Source organism: Sciurus carolinensis, chromosome 1 (assembly GCF_902686445.1).
Source record: "Sciurus carolinensis chromosome 1, mSciCar1.2, whole genome shotgun sequence".
NCBI lineage: Eukaryota > Metazoa > Chordata > Mammalia > Rodentia > Sciuridae > Sciurus > Sciurus carolinensis.
In genome coordinates, this window is record NC_062213.1 from 34,741,267 (window position 1) to 34,764,995 (window position 23,729).

Here is a 23,729-nt window from a genome sequence, read left to right on the forward strand (position 1 = left end):
AATGGGATCTTTTTGACAACATATCCTAATTTCTGGGTAGACCCCTTCTCATCTGGTACATTTTTTTTTCTGCAGTATAATACACTTTTAAAGCCTTGATTGCATGTTTTCTTCAGAGGAAAGAAATTCTATAGAAATAAAGATTGACTTTAATCAGTAGGGCTTACTTTGCTTCAGTCATTATGGATAAAGTAAAATTACATAGTATGTTTCCTAGCATACTTCAATTGAATATACTGTATAACCCGGTTACAAAAAACAAAATCTGTTTTGTTCAGTTTGCAATTGCGATAAGGATATTTGGCTATCTACAAATTGGATTACTTGACTCTCTAACAGCAGAACTCAAAAAGCATGAGAGTTTAGGTGGCTTTGAGAAACTCTTATAGGTATGAATATGAATTAATTAACTAATTTTGTGATACAGCAGTTTTCTCTTACCATTTGGAAGATAGGCAGCTATGTACATGTTCTGAGTACCGTATGATTTCTGAGTTCAATATGTAGTTTTGATTATTTTTCTGAAAATTACCCCAGAACTTCTGATAAACTGTGTATGTAACCCTGTCAGCTACTCTTCCCCATTTCTCTTTGCTGCTTTTCATCTGCTGTTACTTCAACTTGTTGAAACTTGTATTAAATAAGAAGTTGCAGGATTTGAGATTCTGCCGAAGACTTCAACATATACATCTCTGTTGTTTTTGTTTTTATCTCAGTGACTTTTTAGTTGAGAGAGTAAATTGTCAGATGATCAGCTAAATTCTAGATAGGTAAAATGTTAACTATATAATGAGAGTTCAAGACTATGCAAGGAGAGTGATTTGGGAAAGTATTGCTATTAGTTTGAAGTTACATGCATGATTTTTTTTTTCTGTTTTACTCAGATATCTAATCACATTTTGATATTTTTAGCACTATTTCAAGAGTGTGTTTTTCTAATTTAGCAATCATTCATGATCCTGTAATAAAGTTTGGGAGTATTAATGGAATAAATGAAAGAACTACTTTGCAGTAATTTTGAATGCTTTGCTATCTTTATCCATTCATCTACTAACTTACTACTAACAAAAATTACAATCCAGAATCTGATTGTGTTTATTTAAATTACCCTTAAAGCAATAAAATGATCCTAAGGATCTAAACACAGTGGTTCAATAAATTGAACTTTAGGTAATTTATAATAAAGAAAACATATTTGAAGGATGATGGATGACTGGATCATTTGATCTGTATGGCGAAATATAGCAATCCTGACTCTTGAATGATAGAATTTGAAAACTTCATGGCCTGTCCAAAACATGTACTTAATTAGGATAAGGTTCTTTGTCTAAAAAAGGGAAGAAATTAAAATGCCACACTGAACTAATAGACAATTGATAATATCACATCTTACTGCATGTGATTGCTGTCTGAAGTTTTTTTTTTTTTTAAATAAATACTAATTTACTTAATGCTGTGTTTTAAAGTATAATAATTAGCTAAGATTGCTTTGGTTATCTTCCAGCTTGTGGAGAGACTCCAGAACAAATTCGAGCACCAAGTGGTATAATCACAAGTCCGGGCTGGCCTTCTGAGTATCCTGCCAAAATCAACTGTAGCTGGCTCATAAGGGCAAACCCAGGGGAAATCATTACCATAAGGTAATTCTAATACCTTTTTGTATTATATAATATTTGACTACAAAGTATAAATTTGATTTCCGAGTATCATTGCCTAACATGCAGTGATATTAAAAGATTTTTCAAAAAATATAAGTTGTAGCTATCAGAATCATCTTAAGACAATGGCCCACCCATTTATATATGAGTGTTTTCTAATGTTGGCAATGTATTTACAGTGAGTTATCTATATTCTTCTAAGCTACTTTTTAACAGAAGATACACATTTGCTAAATAGCTTATTAGGATCAAGAGTAATCTTTGGCATTGGGACAAACAAACAAAACTCTAATCCACTTGGAGTTCTGGCCCATAACCTTGGCCTCATTAGTTAAGCCTTCTACCAAAAGGAGTTAAAACCTGATTTGAGATAGGGTGTGTGTGTGTGTGTGTGTGTGTGTGTGTGTGTGTGTAACTTGAAATATGCTGATAATGAATAAATACATCTTTAAAAATCTTTCTCTTTTTTTTTATAACTTGTTTTAAAGTACATTTAAGAATACAAAAAGTACATTTAAGAATACAAAATGATGGCATTCCTAGGTGAAATGACAATAAGTTTAAGATTCTAACAGTAAATAAATATATAAATAAGAAAGTTTCTTAGAAACAAACTTTCTTATTTATATACATTTAGTTAATCACAGAGAAAAACAGTGTGGGAATAAGGTATTAAGCAGAGAATATTTAATAGACTAGATATCGCTTGCTTAACGAAATTATAGCAAAGCTATTAGAGAAAAAATATTTACCTAAAAGGGGGAAAAAACAGTGGGCCCGAACAAAGAATTGCATTGGAGCTGAGACAAACAGAATGCCATTCCCATTACAGGGACAGCATTCTGCTACAGCACAAAGACATCACTGACATCATTTCATGTGTTACATTCTTTCAGGTGGGAATCTTTTAATTTTAAATTTAGAAGAGACTTTGCAGACTGTAGACTAAAGCCCCTTCATATTATATTTTTAAAAATAAGGTTTGTAAACTTGGCCTAATTTTCATCCTTTTCTATCTTTCCTTTTTGTATTCTTAAGAGAACTAGTTTCCCTTGAGAAATATAACTATCTTCCATCTCCTTTTCTTGGTAGAAACTATAAATGGGCCACATAGTTCGTTTTCCTTTTAGTCTCTTCCACTCCAGGCTACTTCTTCTGGCATGATACATCTTCTTTTGTAAAAAGTGTGATTCTCTTGCCTGAATTTATCAGTAGGATGCACCATTGAGGTACTTTCTGCAACAGTACCAGTGCTGGAATCTGAACAGTGTGACTATTTTCAGTTACTTGTTTATATGACTAAATATAAATGTATTTATAAAATAATACCTTTGCCAAATATTGTGCTTTTTAACATAAAACTTGAATTTATTTTAGAACTTTTAATCTTTTCACCTAAGAACTAAACTTGCAGTTTACCCAACTGAGTTATGTAAAACTTGGAAATTTCTTGCCAACACAGAAGAACTGCATGGACTATGCCATATGGTCTTGATCATATGTTAGATCCTTGAAATTTCACAAAGTAAGGTGTACCAAAACTCAAGTGGAATACTGAAATGTAGGACAAAATTGGACGTGAACCCTATATCTGAGGTATACTTTCTAAACCTGGAAGGAGTTAATGATTTTGAATTTACAGAGATAAAGAGTTTTTAGAAATAAATTCTACAAAACCTTTAAAGAAGAGCTCATTCCAATACTCCTCAAACTATTCCATGAAATAGAAGAGGAGGGAACCCTACCAAACTCGTTCTGTGAAGCCAATATCACCCTGATACCTAAACCAGACAGAGACACATCGAGGAAAGAAAATTTCAGACCAATATCCTTAATGAACATTGATGCAAAAATTCTCAACAAAATTTTAGCAAATCGCATACAAATATATATTAAAAAGATAGTGCACCACGATCAAGTGGGTTTTATCCCAGGGATGCAAGGTTGGTTCAACATTCGGAAATCAATAAATGTCATTCACCATATCAACAGACTTAAAGTTAAGAATCACATGATTATTTCAATAGATGCAGAAAAAGCATTTGATAAAATACAGCATCCCTTCATGCTCAAAACACTAGAAAAAATTGGGGTAGTGGGAACATTCCTAAACATTATAAAGGCAATCTACGCTAAGCCCATGGCTAATATCATTCTAAATGGTGAAAAACTGAAAGCGTTCCCCCTAAAAACGGGAACAAGGCAGGGATGCCCTCTTTCACCGCTTCTATTCAACATCGTCCTTGAGACTCTAGCCAGAGCAATCAGACAAACCAAAGAAATTAAAGGGATACAAATAGGAAAAGAAGAACTCAAACTATCCCTGTTCGCTGATGACATGATTATATATTTAGAGGAACCTGGAAATTCCACCAGAAAACTTTTAGAACTCATAAGTGAATTCAGTAAAGTAGCAGGTTACAAGATCAATGCTCATAAATCCAATGCATTTTTATACATAAGTGATGAATCTTTAGAAAGAGAAATTAGGAAAACTACCCCATTCACAATAGCTTCGAAAAAAATAAAATACTTGGGAATCAATCTCACAAAAGAGGTGAAAGACCTCTACAATGAGAACTACAGAACACTAAAGAAAGAAATTCAAGAAAACCTTAGAAAATGGAAAGATCTCCCATGTTCCTGGATAGGCAGAATTAATATCATCAAAATGGCTATACTACCTAAAGTGCTATACAGATTCAATGCAATTCCAATTAAAATCCCAATGATGTACCTTGCAGAAATAGATCAAGCAATTATGAAATTCATCTGGAAGAATAAAAAACCTAGAATAGCTAAAGCAATCCTCAGTAGCAAGAGTGAAGCAGGGGGTATTGCAATACCAGATCTTCAACTCTACTACAAAGCAATAGTAACAAGAACGGCATGGTATTGGTACCAAAATAGACAGGTAGATCAATGGTACAGAATAGAGGACATGGACACAAACCCAAATAAATACAATTTTCTCATACTAGACAAAGGTTCCAACAATATGCAATGGAGAAAAGATAGCCTCTTCAACAAATGGTGCTGGGAAAACTGGAAAACCATATGCAATAGAATGAAATTAAACCCCTATCTCTCACCCTACACCAAACTCAACTCAAAATGGATCAAGGACCTCGGAATCAGACCAGAGACCCTGCATCTTATAGAAGAAAAAGTAGGTCCAAATCTTCAACTTGTTGGCTTAGGATCAGACTTCCTTAACAGGACTCCCATAGCACAAGAAATAAAAGCAAGAATCAACAACTGGGATAGATTCAAACTTAAAAGCTTTCTCTCAGCAAAGGAAACTATCAGAAATGTGAAGAGAGAGCCTACAGAGTGGGAGAATATCTTTGCCAACCATACCTCAGATAGAGCGCTAATTTCCAGAATCTATAAAGAACTCAAAAAACTCTACATGAAGAATACAAATAATCCAATCAACAAATGGGCTAAGGAAATGAACAGACGCTTCACAGAAGAAGATGTACAAGTAATCAACAGATATATGAAAAAATGTTCAACATCCCTAGTAATAAGGGAAATGCAAATCAAAACTACCCTAAGATTTCATCTCACCCCAATTAGAATGGCGATTATCAAGAATACAAGCAACAATAGGTGTTGGCGAGGATGTGGTGAAAAAGGAACACTCATACATTGCTGGTGGGGTTGCAAATTAGTGCAGCCACTCTGGAAAGCAGTGTGGAGATTCCTCAGAAAGCTTGGAATGGAAACACCATTTGACCCAGCTATCCCACTCCTTGGCCTATACCCAAAGGACTTAAAATCAGCATACTACAGAGATACAGCCACATCAATGTTCATTGCTGCTCAATTCACCATAGCCAGATTGTGGAACCAACCTAGATGCCCTTCAGTTGATGAATGGATAAAGAAACTGTGGCATATTTATACAATGGAATATTACTCCGCAATGAAGAATGATAAAATTATGGCATTTGTAGGCAAATGGACGAAATTGGAGAATATCATGCTAAGTGAGATAAGCCAATCTCAAAAAACTAAAGGACGAATGATCTCGCTGATAAGCGGATGAGGACATATAATGGGGGGTGGGAGGGGCTAGCATTAGGTTTAGGGTTAGGTTTAGAGTTAGGCTAAGGAGAGCGGTAAGAATGAAGGAAAGAAGGACTGTGTAGAGGGAAAAGAGGGGTGGGAGGGGTGGGAGGGGTGGGGGGAGGGGAAAAATAAAATAAACATCATTACCCTATGTAAACGTAAAAAAAAAAAAAGATCAAGGCAAATAGAAAAGGTAAAAAAAAAAAAAAAAAAGAAAGAAAGAAATTCATTATTATGTAATACCAAAACTTTAAAAAAATGACACTCATATAATGTACATAAAGACAAATTTCTCATATGATTATTAATGTAAAATCTTAAATGATTTAAAAGACTCTTATGCCATAATCCAATGCAGCTCATTAAGACATGTAAATGAGTTAGTGTAAGAAATTTTTAAATTGATTTTCCTTCTTAATAAGACAAAAGTATATTATTATCTAGAATAGCTAGGTGCTTTAAAGAATTTTGATTAAACCTGAGTTTAGAATTAAAATCCTTAGTAAAATGAAATCAGAGACATGGTTTTTAAAAAAATGCAAATAACCTGGGTGCAGTGGTGCACTCCTGCAATCCCAGTGGCTCGGGAGGCTGAGGCAGGAGGATTGCAAGTTCAAGGCCAGTTTCAGCAACTTAGCAAAGCCCTAAGCAACTCAGCAAGATCTTGTCTCTACATAAAATATAAAAAGAGCTGAGGGTGTGGCTAAGTGGTTCAATGTGCCTGGTTTCCATCCCCTGTACTAATAAATAAATAGATAGATAAAATTTTTAAAATTTTGGCTAGAAGAGGGAAACAAAATTCACAAAGTATCAACAAACAATACTAAAACCTCTAAAACTGACTGAAGATGATGATTAAGGCATTTTTACTCTACTCCTCTTCCTTGAAACCCACACAAATTAACAAAGTCCAGCTTATCCCTGGGACATAAAAGTTTGAATTCTAACCTCCTTCTTAAAGCCAAGGACTAGGGTCAAGCTGTTTTGCTCAAGGAAACTTTTTTTTTTAAACTTCCATTAATTACTACCTGAACTTACGTGGGGTTGAGAGCTTAGTGAGAGGACAGACCTGACAAATATGAGTACCTCTGCCACCTTCAACTCCATGGCAGGATCTCCAGTACTCTGAACTACTATTAAAGACTAGATGTGGCATAAAGACCCAGGTTGGGGAACATGGAGGGAGAGAGGGTTTAAAAAGAGAGGCAGAACCAAAAACCTTCCCCAGAATAATCCCAAAATCTCACAATTCCACAATGTATGAGAAAAATTTAATGCTAAGGAAAATAGCCAAAAAAATCAAGGTAGAATACAAATGTACTCCAGACATTACAAGATTTATGTCGGGGATTCTCTTTTAACCTTTTTTTTCATGTTAGAGACGCTCGGTAGTAGTATAATAAAATCAATGAATTATTCCCCAGAATAATTCACAAAACACATTGTCTAAACACACAGCCTAAAATATACGTAAAACAAAATGTGGAGAATTATAAAGTAAATTAATCTACAATTACAGTAGGAGATCTTAAACACTTTTTAATGCTTACTCTTTCAACAGACAATATATACCTTTTCACAAACATGTAGAACATTTATTTTTAAAATGATTATATATTGAATAACAAAGGGATTCTGAATGTATTTAAAAGACTCTACATCATTCAGATTTTGTTTTCTTACCACAATGGATTTAAAATAAAGGGGAGAGAAGACCATATGTTTGGAAATGTATACCTAATAAATAGCTCCTTAATTAAAGGGAAAATCCACAGTAAGACTAAATATTTTTATAATAATCAGTATTACATGTTAAAACCATTGGAACACATTGAAAGACTTGAGCAAAGTTTACAGATTTTCAATGTATCAATTTAAGAATTAGTAAGATGGGAAATAAATAAACTTCACATTTAACTCAGTGGTTTTTTTACATAGAAAAATCCAAATAAGCTTAAAGACCATAGAAGTGAAAAATATTTAAATCATATAAAAATCCTGGGTACAGTTTCATAGAAATAAAATTTGCCAAGATAAAATGAATAATTTCTAATAGAAGTTAAATGATCAAAACTGACTTGGAAAAGTTTAGGAAAAGCTGATTAAATTAAAAAGCACAAAGAAATTGAAAATCTCAACTCCGAAACTATATTCTATATATCAGCAGTACTTTATTAGGTAAAATGTTGTAAGGCACTAACTAAGAAAGCTGAAAACTAATTCCACATATGAATACATTAAAAAATTCTAAATGAAGTATTAGCAACCTAAGCCAGTGGAGTGTACATGAACAGATGTTTACTGTTTCTTGTTCTGGACAATGTCCCTGCCTTAATGCATCTTAATTAAATATTCCCTAGTTTGAATTGGACTCGTCCTCCCCTATACAACAGTTATCAATTCTAGATAAAATACAAAACAAAAAAAAACAAAAACTGAAGTCAGTAAAAGGTAATGAAACACTGACAGGAACTGGAGAGGATTACACTTTTGAAAGAAGAAACTGCATTGAGTGGGAGAGGCTTGTTTTCCTCCAACTCCCTAAAGATTCTCGCTAGTCTATGCAGTATAGAGTGACCAGAAGAACTCAAGCAGATCACCATGGTCTTGTCATTTGAGACATCAGAAGATGGAGTTGAGACTGCTGAAATGGCTGGAAATTGAATATAAATCCCTGGAAAGGAGAGAGACAAAATTAGGAGGCCATTATATCTGCATATAAATTTTCCTCAAAGTCCTTGACTGATCCATGAACCTTGCTTAAAGCAAACTTGAAGGAACCCAATGGAAGCTAAGAGACAAAGCCTGAAGAGACTGCAAGGATTTTTGCATGCATGCTTGCACAGCCAAGGCAGGGTTTGAAGTATGAATCGTGTTCATTGTTGGGGGAGACAGAGTTTATAGAGTTTGAAAATTGTTGACTTAGAGGGGCTTTGTGTTAGTCACGTTAGCATCACTGTGACCAAATACCTAACAAGAGTGACTTAGAGGGACTGGGGATATAACTCAGTTTGAAGAATGCTTGCCTTGAAAGCACAGGCCCTGGGTTCAATTCCCAGCACTGCAAAAAAAAAAAAAAAAAAAAAAGAATGACTTAGAGGAGAAAAAGTTTATTTTGGCTCAGTGGTTTCACAGAGTCTGTCAATGGTCAGCCTATTCCATCTCTTTGAGCCCAAGGTGGGGCAGAACATCATGGCAGAAGGGTGGTGGCATTGGAGGAGAACTGTTCATTTCTTGGAAGCCAGTGAACAGAACCAGAGGAAGGGACTCCAGGTAGGATGTTCCCTTGCAGAGTACACCCCCAGTAACCCACCTCCTCCAACTCTACCCCTCCTGCCTACAGTTACCACCCAGTTAGTCCATTCAAACTAGGATGAACTGTTAGATTACAGCTCTCATAATCCAATCATTTTGCCCTCAAACATTCCTGCAGCAACAAAGGAACTTTTGGGGGATACCTCATATCCAAACCATAACAAACTTTATAAAATACATTGGAATTTTAATCAAAACTCTGGAAGTATCATATTTTTCAAGTAAAGACAATGTCCTAAACTAAGAATTTACCCAAGATTAAGATTGAAGTAGCCACTAACCCACTCAAACACAATGTAAAACTGTAATCAGATGGTAATTTACCTGTGATAAAACAAAAACTTGTACTATACATTCTGTTCTACATAAATATAAGGGGAATGAAAAGAATCTCAACTCCTAATTGAGGACACACAGAAGTTAATTCAAAATAAACCCTAGCTTTAAATATAAAAGCTAAAACTCTAAAATATGAAAGAAAAACATTGTGAGTACCTCTGAGATCTTGGGGCAACAAAAATATCTTGAGAGAGGACACTAAAAGCACTAAATACAGAGGAAAAAATAATGAATTAGACTATCAAAACCAAAATTTAAAAATTCTGCATATCAAAAGATATTATTAAGAAAGTGCAAAAGCAAACCACAGACTAGAAGAGTATTAGTAATATACATATCTAACAGAGGACTTGACTACAGAATATCAAAATAATTTTTATAAGTTAAGAAAACAACCTAAATGTTTTAAATGGGTAAAAGACTTGGACAGAAGCTTCTTAGAAGAAATAGGAAAGGCCATAAAATACATGAAAAGATATTCAATGTATTTAGTCTTAAGGAAAGTACACAATAAAACCATAATGAGGGATGCCCTCACACCAACTATTAGAAAGAATGTGAATGTGGATGAATGGACATACATCATACATCACAGTTGATGTGTCTATGATATGTAAAAAAATCTTAAATAAGAAAAAATCTCATTGATGAAGGCATATAACAAGTCAATTCATAGGAAAAGATACAGAAATTGCCAGTATATGTAGGGAAAAGAATTTCTTAGTAAATGGCTGACTTTCTCTGTGTGTACTTCTATTCATCAGATTACAGAGTAGCATTTCTGGTTCAAACACAGAACAATTTAGAATATCCTGAATTAGATGTTAGTTGTTTTACATATGTATACAGAAGGGAATAAAAGTTACCAGCTATCATCTATTCTTTAACATTGTTTTGGGATTTTGTATTATTTATGAAGAAGTACTACTCTGGAGTCTGGGGAAAAAATACAAATATTAGGAACACAGAAGCAGTATTATTTGCTGTTGATGTGGTCATCTATCTGGAAAACCCAGGAGAATCAGTGAATATATAGAAGTTTATAATAAAGTTCTCAGTTACTTTGTATTCTTATGACACTTCACTGACTTTTTTTTTTTTTTTTTTTTAAGTTTTCAGGATTTTGATATTCAGGGGTCCAGAAGATGCAGTTTGGACTGGTTGACAATAGAAACATACAAAAATATTGAAAGTTACAGAGCTTGTGGTTCCACAATTCCACCTCCATATATTTCTTCACAGGACCACGTCTGGATCAGGTTCCATTCAGATGACAGTATCTCTAGAAAAGGTTTCAGACTGGCATATTTTTCAGGTGTGTTTTTAAAAATAAGAAAGATATCAAACTAAATTCTGAGTATTAACTGCACAGTCACTTTCAGGGCTAATCTTCTGAACAGTGTCCATTTAATTATGAGTAGGCCCTCATGGCAGCCAAGGTTGAAGATGCGAAACTAAAATACCTTAGAACTGGGTCTCCAAAAAGTGTTTTGTATCTTAATAATGAAATTGTTAATTTTATATACTAAATTTCTTTTTAAAGATCTTAAATACACTTATTTTTAAAATACCTCTTTCTCCCTTAAGTACTTACCCATAAAGTAAAAGTTACTTCAGAATATTTTTATATCTGTGTGAATTACCAGGTTTTTTACACGTTAAAGAAAAGACATGACTGGTTTCACCTTTGTAGTTGTCTGTGAAGAAGTTTTTTGCTTTTTTTAGACTGGATCCAAAAAGAGTAACCAGATCATACAAATGTGAAAAATTCTTAGCATTAGAGTTATGTGTATTTCTTGTTGCAAATTATTTTACATCTTTGAAATTATACATATGTACTTTTTATATTTTTTTCTTAAAAATTTAGTCTTTGTAATATTTATTTAACTCTTCTGATGCACATTTTCTGTCACCTACGTGCCAGTAAATAATTTGTGAATTGGACAAATGCATATTGGCCCAAAATTGTCACTTTTGGGACTTAGAAATCTGATGTTGTTAAATACTTAGGATTGTATACTAAGAAAACTAAAATTTTATAGGCACTTCGATTTTTTTGCTCCATTTTTATTTTGATGAATAAATTTGTATCTTTAGCTTAAATACACAGAATTTTGCATTGTTTACAAAATTGAAATTATTGTATTATGCTTACAATGAATATTATAAGCAGTTTCAGATTGATCTTACAATAATCTTAGCAAAACTTTGAGTCTACATAATGAATCTGCAAAATATGTTTTGATATACCTGGTAAAATATTTGTGTGTAAAGACAAGAACTAGAGAAGAATATGAAAAAATATTTGAAAAGATGACTGTTTTAGATTAATTTTTCATTTAAAATTTCTGTCAGTTTTAATGTTTATACAATGTCACTTAAAATTCTTAGGCAGTATATCCTATTGGCTCATGTATCTTACATTATTTTACTAAGTTCTACAGTACAGTAGCTCTCTACAAAAACAGAATTGATCCCTTCTTTCTTTAGATCAAGATACAGAAAACTTTATGGAAAAAATGGTAGGCAGTTAGTAAACTGAACTGTTGAATAATTAGTGCCTGTACTAATTTGTCATTAGTACTTAATCTTGTTTTACAAGATTTTTTTAAAAATCCTTATGACTTAGGCTTAATCAAAATTGAGTATAAAAAATACTTATTATGTACCTTTTGACAAGTATGTGTTTTCTTTCTTCCTGTTCATTTCCCCACCCATGTCCTCCCAGGAAAATCTGAGGAGCCAAACTGTGCTTGTGATCAGTTTCGTTGTGGTAATGGAAAGTGTATACCAGAAGCCTGGAAATGTAATAACATGGATGAATGTGGAGATGGTTCTGATGAAGAGATCTGTACCAAAGAAGCTAATCCCCCAACAGCTGCTTCCTTTCAACCCTGTGCTTACAACCAGTTCCAGTGTCTTTCCCGTTTTACCAAAGTTTATACTTGCCTCCCTGAGTCTTTAAAATGTGATGGGAACATTGACTGCCTTGACCTGGGAGATGAGATCGACTGTGAGGTGCCAACCTGTGGGCAGTGGTTAAAATATTTTTATGGCACTTTTAATTCTCCCAATTATCCAGACTTTTATCCTCCTGGAAGCAATTGCACCTGGTTAATAGACACTGGTGATCATCGTAAAGTCATTTTACGCTTTACTGACTTTAAACTTGATGGTACTGGTTATGGTGATTATGTCAAAATATATGATGGATTAGAGGAGAATCCACACAAACTTTTACGTGTGTTAACTGCTTTTGATTCTCATGCACCTCTGACAGTTGTTTCTTCTTCTGGACAGATAAGGGTACATTTTTGTGCTGATAAAGTAAATGCTGCCAGGGGATTTAATGCTACTTATCAAGTAGATGGCTTCTGTTTGCCATGGGAAATACCCTGTGGAGGTAACTGGGGGTGTTACACTGAGCAGCAGCGATGTGATGGGTATTGGCATTGCCCAAATGGAAGGGATGAAATCAATTGTACCATGTGCCAGAAGGAAGAATTTCCATGTTCCCGAAATGGTGTCTGTTATCCTCGTTCTGATCGCTGCAACTACCAAAACCATTGCCCAAATGGTTCAGATGAAAAAAACTGCTTTTTTTGCCAACCAGGAAATTTTCATTGTAAAAACAATCGCTGTGTGTTTGAAAGCTGGGTATGTGATTCTCAAGATGACTGTGGTGATGGCAGCGATGAGGAGAACTGCCCTGTAATTGTGCCTACCAGAGTCATAACTGCAGCCGTCATAGGGAGCCTTATCTGTGGCCTGTTACTCGTCATCGCGTTGGGATGTACTTGTAAACTGTATTCTCTGAGAATGTTTGAACGAAGGTCAGTATCAAGACAGAACTATAGTGATTATGCTCTCTGCAATAAAAACATGGCCCAAATATAGGCCACAAGTCCTTGAATGGGATTAGCAATACATTTTTGTTTTATGTTAGTTTAGGAATGTATAAATATTATGACTTAAAAAGTCAGTATGAAAAATCCAAGACTAAAAGGCACAAATTACTAAATACTTAGGTTATGAGGTAAGGAAAGCCAATCTATATTTATCAGCTCCTGTTTTCAGGTGAAAACAAATTTTTCAAGATACAACTCTCAGGTATAATTTTTAACCTGTATTTTTATGTATTAATTTAGTAATTCCACATATTTGATAACCTACTCTGTTCAAATGCTTTACGAGTGAAAAGAAAATGCGTAAGGCATAATCTCAAGCAGTTTATAGTTAGGAAGAAATTGATGTATGGAATAAGACAACAAAAACATAAGTGCTGTAAGAGCTGTGGAACAGTGGTGTAAAAGTCAAAAACAATCTGCTAGGGAGGTGTGGAAAGCTTTACACATTACACATTTAGGTGCCATTCGAAATGTGTAAGTGGAATGTAGATGGAGAAAGGAGCTGTGGCTTTACAAAAGCCTGGGAAAGTATATAGAGAAGCAGAATGCCCAACACTGCTTGGAGAATGAGCTTAAAATTGTCTGGAGCATAAGATACATATGCAGGAGGTAAGAATGGGACACAAGGATATTCATACTTCAAAGTTCTCAGTTCAGTAAGGAATGGTTAAGCATTAAAGGGCGACCCTCCAGGAAGGTAGTTTGCATTGTGATGCAGGATAAATTGGACCTCAGAGAAGCTAATGGCAGAGAGGTCCTCTATGAGGTTATTATGTAGACAGTGACCTTCGGTCCCTGGAGAGTTACAAATAATAGATTTAACAAAATGCATACCAGATAGTTAAGATAACAGATGACACACTGATGCACAGTGTCATGATAGCCATCACTGCATCTTCTCTTTGGGCAATTGTAAATGACCAGAAAACTCCTTACCACATTGTAGCAGAAGAGCACAGAGAGGATTCATGTTTTCAGTTCAAGATCCAGCTATTCCAAAAAGTGTGTTGACTCATCTCTTATCTGTAAAGACATGTGTTGGACTTGATGAGTGAAGTGTCCCCCAAGACCTTTCAAATAGTGTTACCTAATGTCTAGACCTCCCTGCTTGCTTTGGGTTTTAAAAATCTAGTATTTTTATTTCCCCTTTTACATTTTCTAGGCTTTCCAATCCATTAAAACATGGGGATCCCAGTTTCTGCTAGTGTGAAACCCTCTGTGGACACAGTGCCCTCTTCATCTTTGTATACACAGTGTAGGGATTATCCATACTTTCAGTAAAGGTTAGTTGAATGACTAAGCTTTACAAATAATCAGATATGCTAAGACTCAGATTGTTTTAATTACTGACAATAGAAGTTTTCTGCTTTGACCTGCCTTTTTTATAAACCCTTATTATGCCTGTCTTCTCTCAAAGATCATTCGAAACCCAGTTGTCAAGAGTGGAAGCAGAATTGTTAAGAAGAGAAGCTCCTCCCTCTTATGGACAGTTGATTGCTCAGGGGCTAATTCCACCAGTGGAAGATTTTCCTGTTTGTTCACCTAATCAGGTATATTGTACTTTCTAGTTTCTATTTCAGTGCCTCTTGAAATAAAATTCATAACTGTGTATATGGTAAAGCAAGGACCCTCAACTATTAAGATTTTTGTAATCAAGTCAAGGATTAAATATATGGAGGATTAAATTTTAACATTTTCATTATATTTTTAAAAATACTACAAAATTCAAAAGTGTAAATTTTACTCTTGGTTGTGTGGTTTTTAGGCATTTTACTATTTAGGATAATTTAGTACACTAAAATTGAACATTTTTAGAGACTTAAGAATCAGTATTAAAATTAAATACTAGTAATATTACATGCTAGATTAACCAACTATAAGTAACAGTAATTGAAGTGATTTTACCATTTCTACCTCATTTGAGGGAAAACTTCTTCAAGCTGGATTTTGTAGTGTTTAAGAATTTAGCTCGTTTCTTTTGTATACTAACTCATTCTTTACTAATCTTTCTGAATTTTTAAAATTTCTCATCAGGTTTTTAAGTTTTTCTTTTCCAAGGCTTAAAGATGTACCTGAGTTCATTTTAAGCATGAGTTTATATATATTTAAACTGCAAATTTATCCAGCAACATTTATACAAATTGTCCTCAGTATTAGAATTAAGAAAAAATATTCAATATTATTGGAGATGATTTAACTCTGTTCAAATGGAAAGGCATCCCACTTTTTATGCATGAGATTTCTGATTATTCCGTCACCGTGAGTCCTCTAGGAAATTCTTGGTGAGAATTTGTGCTTTTCAAATGTTTCTCCAAAGATAACTTTGTAATTCAGTTTCCACTGTTTGAAATTCTGTAGGCAAAATAGAAAAAAACCCAAATTGTGATTTCTTTATATTGTTAATTCTGCCATGGGGAAGGTTTCAGCCAGTTCACCATCAATCACCCTGCCTGTAAACCCTGTGAAGTTAGAGGGAGCACAGCCAACACAAGGCTGCCCTCATTTCTGATACCAATTGCAAGTTCAGGGGTTTCCCCAAACCACCTCCAGGTTTTCTAATTCATTAGAGGGCTCAACTCACCAGAAGCTGTTTACTCATGATTGCAAGTTATTACTTGGAAAAGGATTAAAATCAGCCAAGGGAAGAGATGCATAAGACAAAGTTCAGAAGGGCACGAAACATGGACCTCCTGCTTGTCTTTTCACCATATGAGACAGAAGAGTGTTGTTCTGTTGACATGGATGTATGACTGTGTTGACACAGTTGTGTAACAATATGCAGAGAGTAGTATTACCAGCCTGGAAGGCTGACCTAAGCCTCACTGTCAGAGGTTTTATTCGGGTCTATTGCATAGTTATGGTTAGCTGTATATGTGGCTGATCTCAGTCTCCAGCCCCCTCGAACTCAAAGTCCCCATCCTTTATCACATCCGTTGGTATGATTCAGAGCCACCACCGTAAGTCACAGTGTCGCTCTCTGACTGGGCCAGTGCTTTCAGGAGAAGAACACTTCTACCAGGCATGGTATTCCAAGGATTTAGAGATCATAGAAACCAAGGACAAATGACTTTGGGTAAAATTACATTCCTCAATTACACACTATCCCATTCTCTATGCTCCGATTTACCCTTTCAAGAGAATTCTGCTTTGGCACTTTAAATAAAATATGATAAGGTAGATTTTATTCATTTAATGAGATTAAACTCAAGTTTGAAATTTTGGTATAGAGTTATCACATTTCCATAGCAACTTTAAAAAAAAAAAAAAACAAGGGAAAGAAATATGGAATGAATTTAACAGTATCCTGTTTTTTATATATACCAAAAGGAATTTCACCTGTATGTATATGCAGAAATTACATCCAAAAATAAATGAATAAAGAAATCAGTGGAGGAGAGGAAAGGAGTAGGCAGAGGGAGGAGGGAAGGAAAAGGGGAAAATGGGTATTAACATCCAATTCTTTGCATGTTTTATTTTGTCAGAATGAACCCAAATACTATATATAATTATGATGCTCTCTAATAAAAAGATAACCTTGCAATTTACTATCTCATTTAAAATGAAATACTTTCTAAGGAATGTTTGCTGCTTCTAAGCTGAAAAAGCATAGAAAATTACTAAGTCCATGAGATCCCCTTATAGAATCTACTGTTAGATTGGCAGTCTTTTAAATAAACAGACTTTTAACTAAAGGAAGAACTTCACCTAATATTGTTGAAGTCAGTAAAGTATGCTGATGGCATTGTTGATCTTGATAGTGACAGCTGAGAGCTGGCTAGACGTGAAGAGCCTTTTGTTTGTTGCTGAGTATCTTAACCTTTTGTGTAACCTGAAGGCTAGATATTGAGGATGCTAAATCTATGGAGAAGTTCATTATGGATGTGAACCACTATTTTTTGTTTAAATTAAAATTTAATATAACCTCTTAATTGGTGAAAAAAAGTCTGACCCATTTCTATATAAGTTCATGTATATTGACATTTAAATTTCTTAATGACAGTCTGTGCTTTACTAAAGCTAGACCACGATGTGTTCCTATGACAGTAACTTCTTAACTTTCTATGAATTATGTTCTCAGCACTATGGAATGGCCTATGTAGAATTCACAAACAAATGCAATGCCTGTCACAAAGACAGATGGAGAACATAAGCTATCCTATCTCCCTTTGCTTTCCTTCTTTTCTCTGTGAGAGGAAAGACAAGAGGCTGAGTTTTGACAGGAAAGCAGATTCTCATTTGAAGGAGAGTGTATTAACTCACCATTGTTTCCTGGAAATACTGTTTTAAATGCTACATGCCAACTTGATAAAGCTGTTTGTTCTAAGTTTGAATACTCATTTTATACCACTAGATGGAGCTTAAAGACTATTTAAATGCTGTATATTTAAAAACTAATCTAGCTCATTTATCTAGAAAAAAAAGAATAGATTTTTCTTTCAGTTAATCAGTGTATCTACTTTCCACATGTACTAATTAAAAATTGACACTTTTTCCAAAATATAATATGATTTAAACTTAATACTAAAGTGTAGAAAATAAAACTTAATCCTTAAAGATTTGGAAAGAATCCAAATGTCTAGATATCTTTGTGGAATGCTATAAACAAGTTAATTTCTTTAGCTTTTCTTATTGTTTTTGTTGTTTTCTGTGCTGTAAATATATTAATTCCTTTATTTGTGACAAAATAATTAAATCCTTAATATTCATTCATTCAACAAATTGTTGAGAACCAACTCTGTGAATATAATTCTCACATGTTTGGCAAAGTTTCAGCTATGTAAATCAAGTCTGACTTGTTCTTTATTTAAAAAAAACAAAAAGCACATAGGGCCTGATTCTCATACTAGGTCACTTAGTGAAATATGGTTGATATTTATTTATCTTCCTAGTTGTAGAAGTATTAATTTACTTTTAGGTACACTTTTTAGGTTTTTATACTTTCAGGAATTGGTTACTATCTGAGGTTTTGAAAAAAAATAATTCATTGACATTAAATATCACTGTAAATAAAATTGAATATGTAAAATGAAATATCAAGGAAGTTTTTTATACAATAAACAGTAATTCAAGTTATGATTAGATTTTACAGTGAAGTGAATGAATAGGAATGAGAGAATTTAATTGTCCTCCTCATACCCTAATAACAATAAATAGTAGGATCTTAGTCACAATACTTTCTGAAGAGCATTTTCCATCTCGATACTTTATTGTTAGCTGTCTTAAAATCTCTCTTATTTTTGTAGGCTTCTGTTTTGGAAAACCTGAGGCTCGCTGTAAGATCTCAACTTGGATTTACTTCAATCAGGCTTCCTATGGCAGGCAGATCCAGCAACATTTGGAATCGTATTTTTAATTTTGCAAGATCACGTCATTCAGGGTCTTTGGCTTTGGTTTCAGCGGATGGAGATGAGGTTGTCCCTAGTCAGAGTAACAGTAGAGAACCTGAAAGAAACCATACTCACAGAAGTTTGTTTTCCGTGGAGTCTGATGACACAGACACAGAAAATGAGAGAAGAGATACAGCAGGAGCATCTGGTGGGGTTGCAGCGCCTTTGCCCCAAAAAGTTCCTCCCACAACAGCAGTAGAAGCAACAGTGGGAGCAGGTGGAAGTTCTTCAACTCAGAACACCCGAGCTGGTCATACAGATAATGGAAGGGATGTGACAAGTGTCGAACCCCCAAGTGTAAGTCCAGCACGTCACCAGCTTACAAGTGCATTAAGTCGTATGACTCAGGGGTTACGTTGGGTACGTTTTACATTAGGGCGATCAAGTTTCGTAAATCAGAACCAAAGTCCTTTGAGACAACTTGATAATGGGGTAAGTGGAAGAGAAGAAGATGATGATGTGGAAATGCTAATTCCAATTTCTGATGGAACTTCAGACATTGATGTCAATGACTGCTCCAGACCTCTTCTTGATCTTTCCTCAGATCAAGGACAAGGGCTTAGACAACCATACAGTGCAACAAACCCTGGAGTGAGGCCAAGTAATCGAGATGGCCCCTGTGAGCGCTGTGGTATTGTCCACACTGCCCAGATACCAGACACTTGCTTAGAAGCAACACTAAAGAATGAAACGAGCGATGATGAGGCTTTGTTACTGTGTTAGGTACAGATCACATAAGGGAGATTGTATACAAGTTGGAGCAATACCCATTCATTGTTTTGTAACTTTAAACTAGTTTTAGTTTAAAAAGAAAAAAAAAAAAAAAGATGCAGGGTGATTTCTTATTATTATATGTTAGCCTGCATGGTTAAATTAAACAACTTGTAACTCTATGAACTTAGAGTTTACTAATTTAGCAGCTAAATTTGCATTATGTATTCATATTGTTCAGTAATGTTCTTCCATTTGTTTCTAATTGTTTTATTCTGGTACTGTAGTTCATAGTAGAAATATGACTGCTTAAACTCATTTGTCATTTTATCTATCCTGCGTTAAAAGGTTTGGTTGTACAAAATATACCTTCTTTTAATTGAACCTTTTATGCTGTTGCCAACACATCTCATAACTTAATATACTAGATGTTAAGGTTGTATGTACAAAAAGAAAACAAACCCTTACACTCACTATTTTGTTTGTATAACATTTGTCTATTATTGGAGTTCATCGTAATATAAATTTGTCAAAGGGAAAAAAATTTTCTCAAAAATTATCTCTTACGTTTAACATACAGTGATGTGAAATTTGGTAGAATTAGGTAAATTAATCACAAAACAAAACTCTTTTATAGGTTTTCTAATGTTGACTTTAATACTCTAATATGGTACAAACCAAATATAAAATTCCAAGTCATTTCTGTTTTCATATCTATTTAGGAACAGAATTAAGCGGATGAAGATATTCTACTATGCATTAAATCTTGAACTTTATAAAATATGTACAAAAATTGTACATGATAAGTTCCAACTGGTAATGTCTTTCCCTAATATAGGGTTATGCTCGTGTTGGACCCTAGGGATTTGCACTAAAATCGTTTCAAGGTCTCAGATGAGTTCAGTGCACAAGCACTATCACTTTAAATACTATTATTTGCTACCACAGTGACAATATATTTCCATAGCTTTTGGGGGTTGAGGGAACATTTTTATTACAACTTGATATTGCTTTGCCGGTTTCATATTTATTTGTTGTATTTAAAAACTGCATTATTGTAAGAGTGATTTTTTTCAATATATTTTATTCACTGGGGGGTTATGCTGTAATCTTGAAGAAAAGCAAATTAAGAAATCATTCAGATTGCCCCCCTGTTTAAAGTAGAGTGAATTGCAAAACTCCATTTATTTTTTTTATTGTCAGTTCCTGTTTATTTATTCTTTAGCTGTCTGTTTTAGTAGCTTAATGATTGAGTATGAAAAATGTATTTGTGTGTGATTATTGCTATTTATTAAATTTTAAATACTTTGCTGAATGTCATTTTAAAGCATGTTTGAGGTCTTGTGTATTTGTCGTGTTATGCTGTCAGGAAGAACTGACTAAAATGTTTTAATATGTATCAGAAATTAAAATGATTTTTTTTATTGCCTTGAGGTACTTTTTAAATCAAATTTGCTGTTTATTTTTGTTGAATTTTGGTGCATATATAGATTCAGGTCATAAAATATGCAATACATCTAGAAAAAAATGAAAAAATGAAAGGAAGTATATTCTACTTCACTGCTTTGTAGTAAAGTAGTACCTTACACCCATACTGAAGGGTAGAATTCCCTAAGGACCTGAATATCATTGCCTTTAAGAAAACTGCCTCCTAATTGTTTTACTTGTCTAATAACACAATCCATTCTCTCTTCATATTATTTTTTACAATGTATTTCAGATTCCTATAGAATATATTCTAATGGCAGAATTTGGTTAGCAAAGTAATCTGCTTTTAGATTCTACCAACTGTCATCTGTTAGGGTTTTGATTTTATTTTCTGACATATGTTTTATTTTTTTTTAATTGACTAATACATCTTCCTGATTCAGAGAATAACTACTGCTAGCACCTATCTTTTAGTTCCCTTTCACAGAGACACATAGCAATACCAGAGTCTTATATATTCCTCCAGAAAAATGTAGTATACCTACAGTGTATAAATGTATTTATATGCATATGAATGCCATATATCAGTGCAAATTTATAATGTACATTTTTCTGCAACTTTTCTCAAGAGATTTTTATTTTTTTAATTTATTTTTTATTGTTGTTGCTTGCAGTGCTGGGGATTGAACCCAGGACCCCATATATGCTGGCAAGTCCTCTACCACTGAGCCACATTCACATCTCTTATTTTTAAATCAGTGATCTCTCCTGAATTTAGGGCACTATTTTGTTTTGTTTTGTTTTTTTCCAGGTGACTAGTTTTTCCAAACTACTTATTAAATAATAAATCTTTTCTTTACTAATTTAAAGTGGAAATTTAGTAAATTTTCACATTATTTGTTAATGTTCATAGTTCTGTTCTCTCCAGTTGATCTGCCTGTTTCTTTTTGTACCAATAATACATTGTTTTAATAACCATCATTTTAAAATGTTTCATATATTCTTACTTACTTTTACATATAGACTTTAGAATCAATTTCCTGAATTCCAAAAAAAAAAAAAAATTATTTTGGAAGGGAGGGACCAATTTTAATTTTACAAGTTAACCTAGAGACTTTGACAACATTTATCATGTTAAAACTTTTTATATAAATCATGGTGCCCTCCTTATAAATGGTACCTATTTATTTAATGCTTTTTTTGTTATTTCTTTCAGATGTATTTTACTTTACAAAGATCCTGTGTGTTTTTAAGAATATTCTTACAGATTTCATCATTTTATTACCATTATTAATGTAATCCTTTCCATTTATAATTTAGCCTAGTTTTGGTATACATAAAGGCTAAATAAAGTCTTTTTATGTTAATTTTCTACTTATCCACCAGACATCATTTTTTTAATCTGAAATAGTATTTCAGCTACACAGTCCTGTCATCTGCAAACATTGATAAGTAACCTTTGTTCCAGTTTGCATACTTTGTGTCTAGTTTGAATTGTCTCATACTTCTGATCTTAAATAACAATGGCTATAAATGAAACAGGTTGGAATACATACATTCAGTCATATTAAGGACTATCCATTGATCCCAGTTTTAAACAGGTTTTAAGAATGCTTGTTGAATTTTATCATGTCTTTTCATCATCTGGGATACTCATCACCCTCCTCCTCCAATCCTAATATGATGAATTTTGATGATATATTTTGTAATATTAAACCATCCTCATCCTTGCATCCCTGAGATAAACTCTACTTGGCCATGTGTATTTTTTAATTTGTGGCTAGCTTATGTTTCCTATTTTATTTATTTGTATTCATCAGTGAAATTAACGTTTCCTATTTTATTTGCAGTATTGTTGTGAGATAAGTCTATAGATGTATATATGTATGTGCACATGTTGTCTTTGAGAAAATTTGTATTAATGTCATGCTAGTGCATAAAATTTTCCTGCTTTGCTATTCTTCAAAACATTTTAAAAACTTTGGCATTTTGGGGACCTTAAAATTTCAGTGAAATTATCTGGTTTTGGTAGATAGTTGGCAAATAGCTCTTCAACAAAACTTTTTTTTCCTGTAGTAATTGGTCTGTGTAGTTTTTGTATCTTATGTATCAGGAACCACCCCTTTCATATTTTCATATTTATTTGTTATTGTTGAGCAAAGTTATCCCTTTGTGTATATGACTCTTTTCTCCTCATATATTTTGATTTCTCCCTCATTTCTTAAGATAACTAAATTAGCCAGGTGTGGTGACACATGCCCATAGTTCCAGGTACTCAGGAGACAGGTGAGTTGGCTTGAGCCCCGCCTGGGCAACACAACAAGACCCTGTCTCAAAATAAAGAAACAGCTAACAAGGGACCTATTTGTGTATATGTGTGTGCATGGTGTTTTGTTTCCCTTCAAGGGCCATTCCTTGTATATCACTATTGTGTAATTTTTTTATTTATTTTTTTTGCTTTTTAATTAGTTGATTTCCACTTCAATAAATTTCCTACTTTTTCGTTTCTGTTACTTATTTTGTTGCATTTTTTCCTAACTTCTTCAATTAGCAATTCATTTATTTTTACTTAGAAATTTAAAGCATGGACTTAATTCTGAGTACTGTGTAAACTAAATCATTTAGATGCCTTAAAGATGTCATTACTGTTATTTTCTAGGTGTTTTTAAATTTCAGGCTTTGTTGTTGCTTCTCAGTGTTGGGGGTTAAACCCAAGGCCTTGTGTATGCTAAGCAAGCCCTCTACCACAGGACTTTATCCCCAGCCCTTAATGTTTCGATTTTTATTTATTCTTTAACCCAAAAGTTTTTTTTGTTTTTGTTTTTTTTTAATTTGCCCTCATTCATTTTTCCCCCCAAATAATGGAATTATGTTGATGTGGGTGATAGTTTTGTTTTCTGATTCTT

General features: G+C 33.7%; 1 protein-coding gene across 2 annotated transcripts in view; it reads left to right on the top strand.

Moving 5' to 3' along the window:
* Lrp12 (LDL receptor related protein 12) overlaps window positions 1-23,336 on the top strand; it is an 83,183-nt gene extending 59,847 nt beyond the window's left edge. For both annotated transcript variants that reach the window (XM_047516998.1, XM_047517009.1), the window contains 5 exons: window positions 1,505-1,640; window positions 10,502-10,704; window positions 12,118-13,222; window positions 14,715-14,847; window positions 18,541-23,336. In XM_047516998.1, the coding sequence (XP_047372954.1) occupies window positions 1,505-1,640; window positions 10,502-10,704; window positions 12,118-13,222; window positions 14,715-14,847; window positions 18,541-19,407 (2,444 nt within the window). In that variant the 3' untranslated portion in view covers window positions 19,408-23,336. The remainder of the gene's footprint in view (window positions 1-1,504; window positions 1,641-10,501; window positions 10,705-12,117; window positions 13,223-14,714; window positions 14,848-18,540) is intronic.
* The last annotated feature ends 393 nt before the right edge of the window (window positions 23,337-23,729 follow it).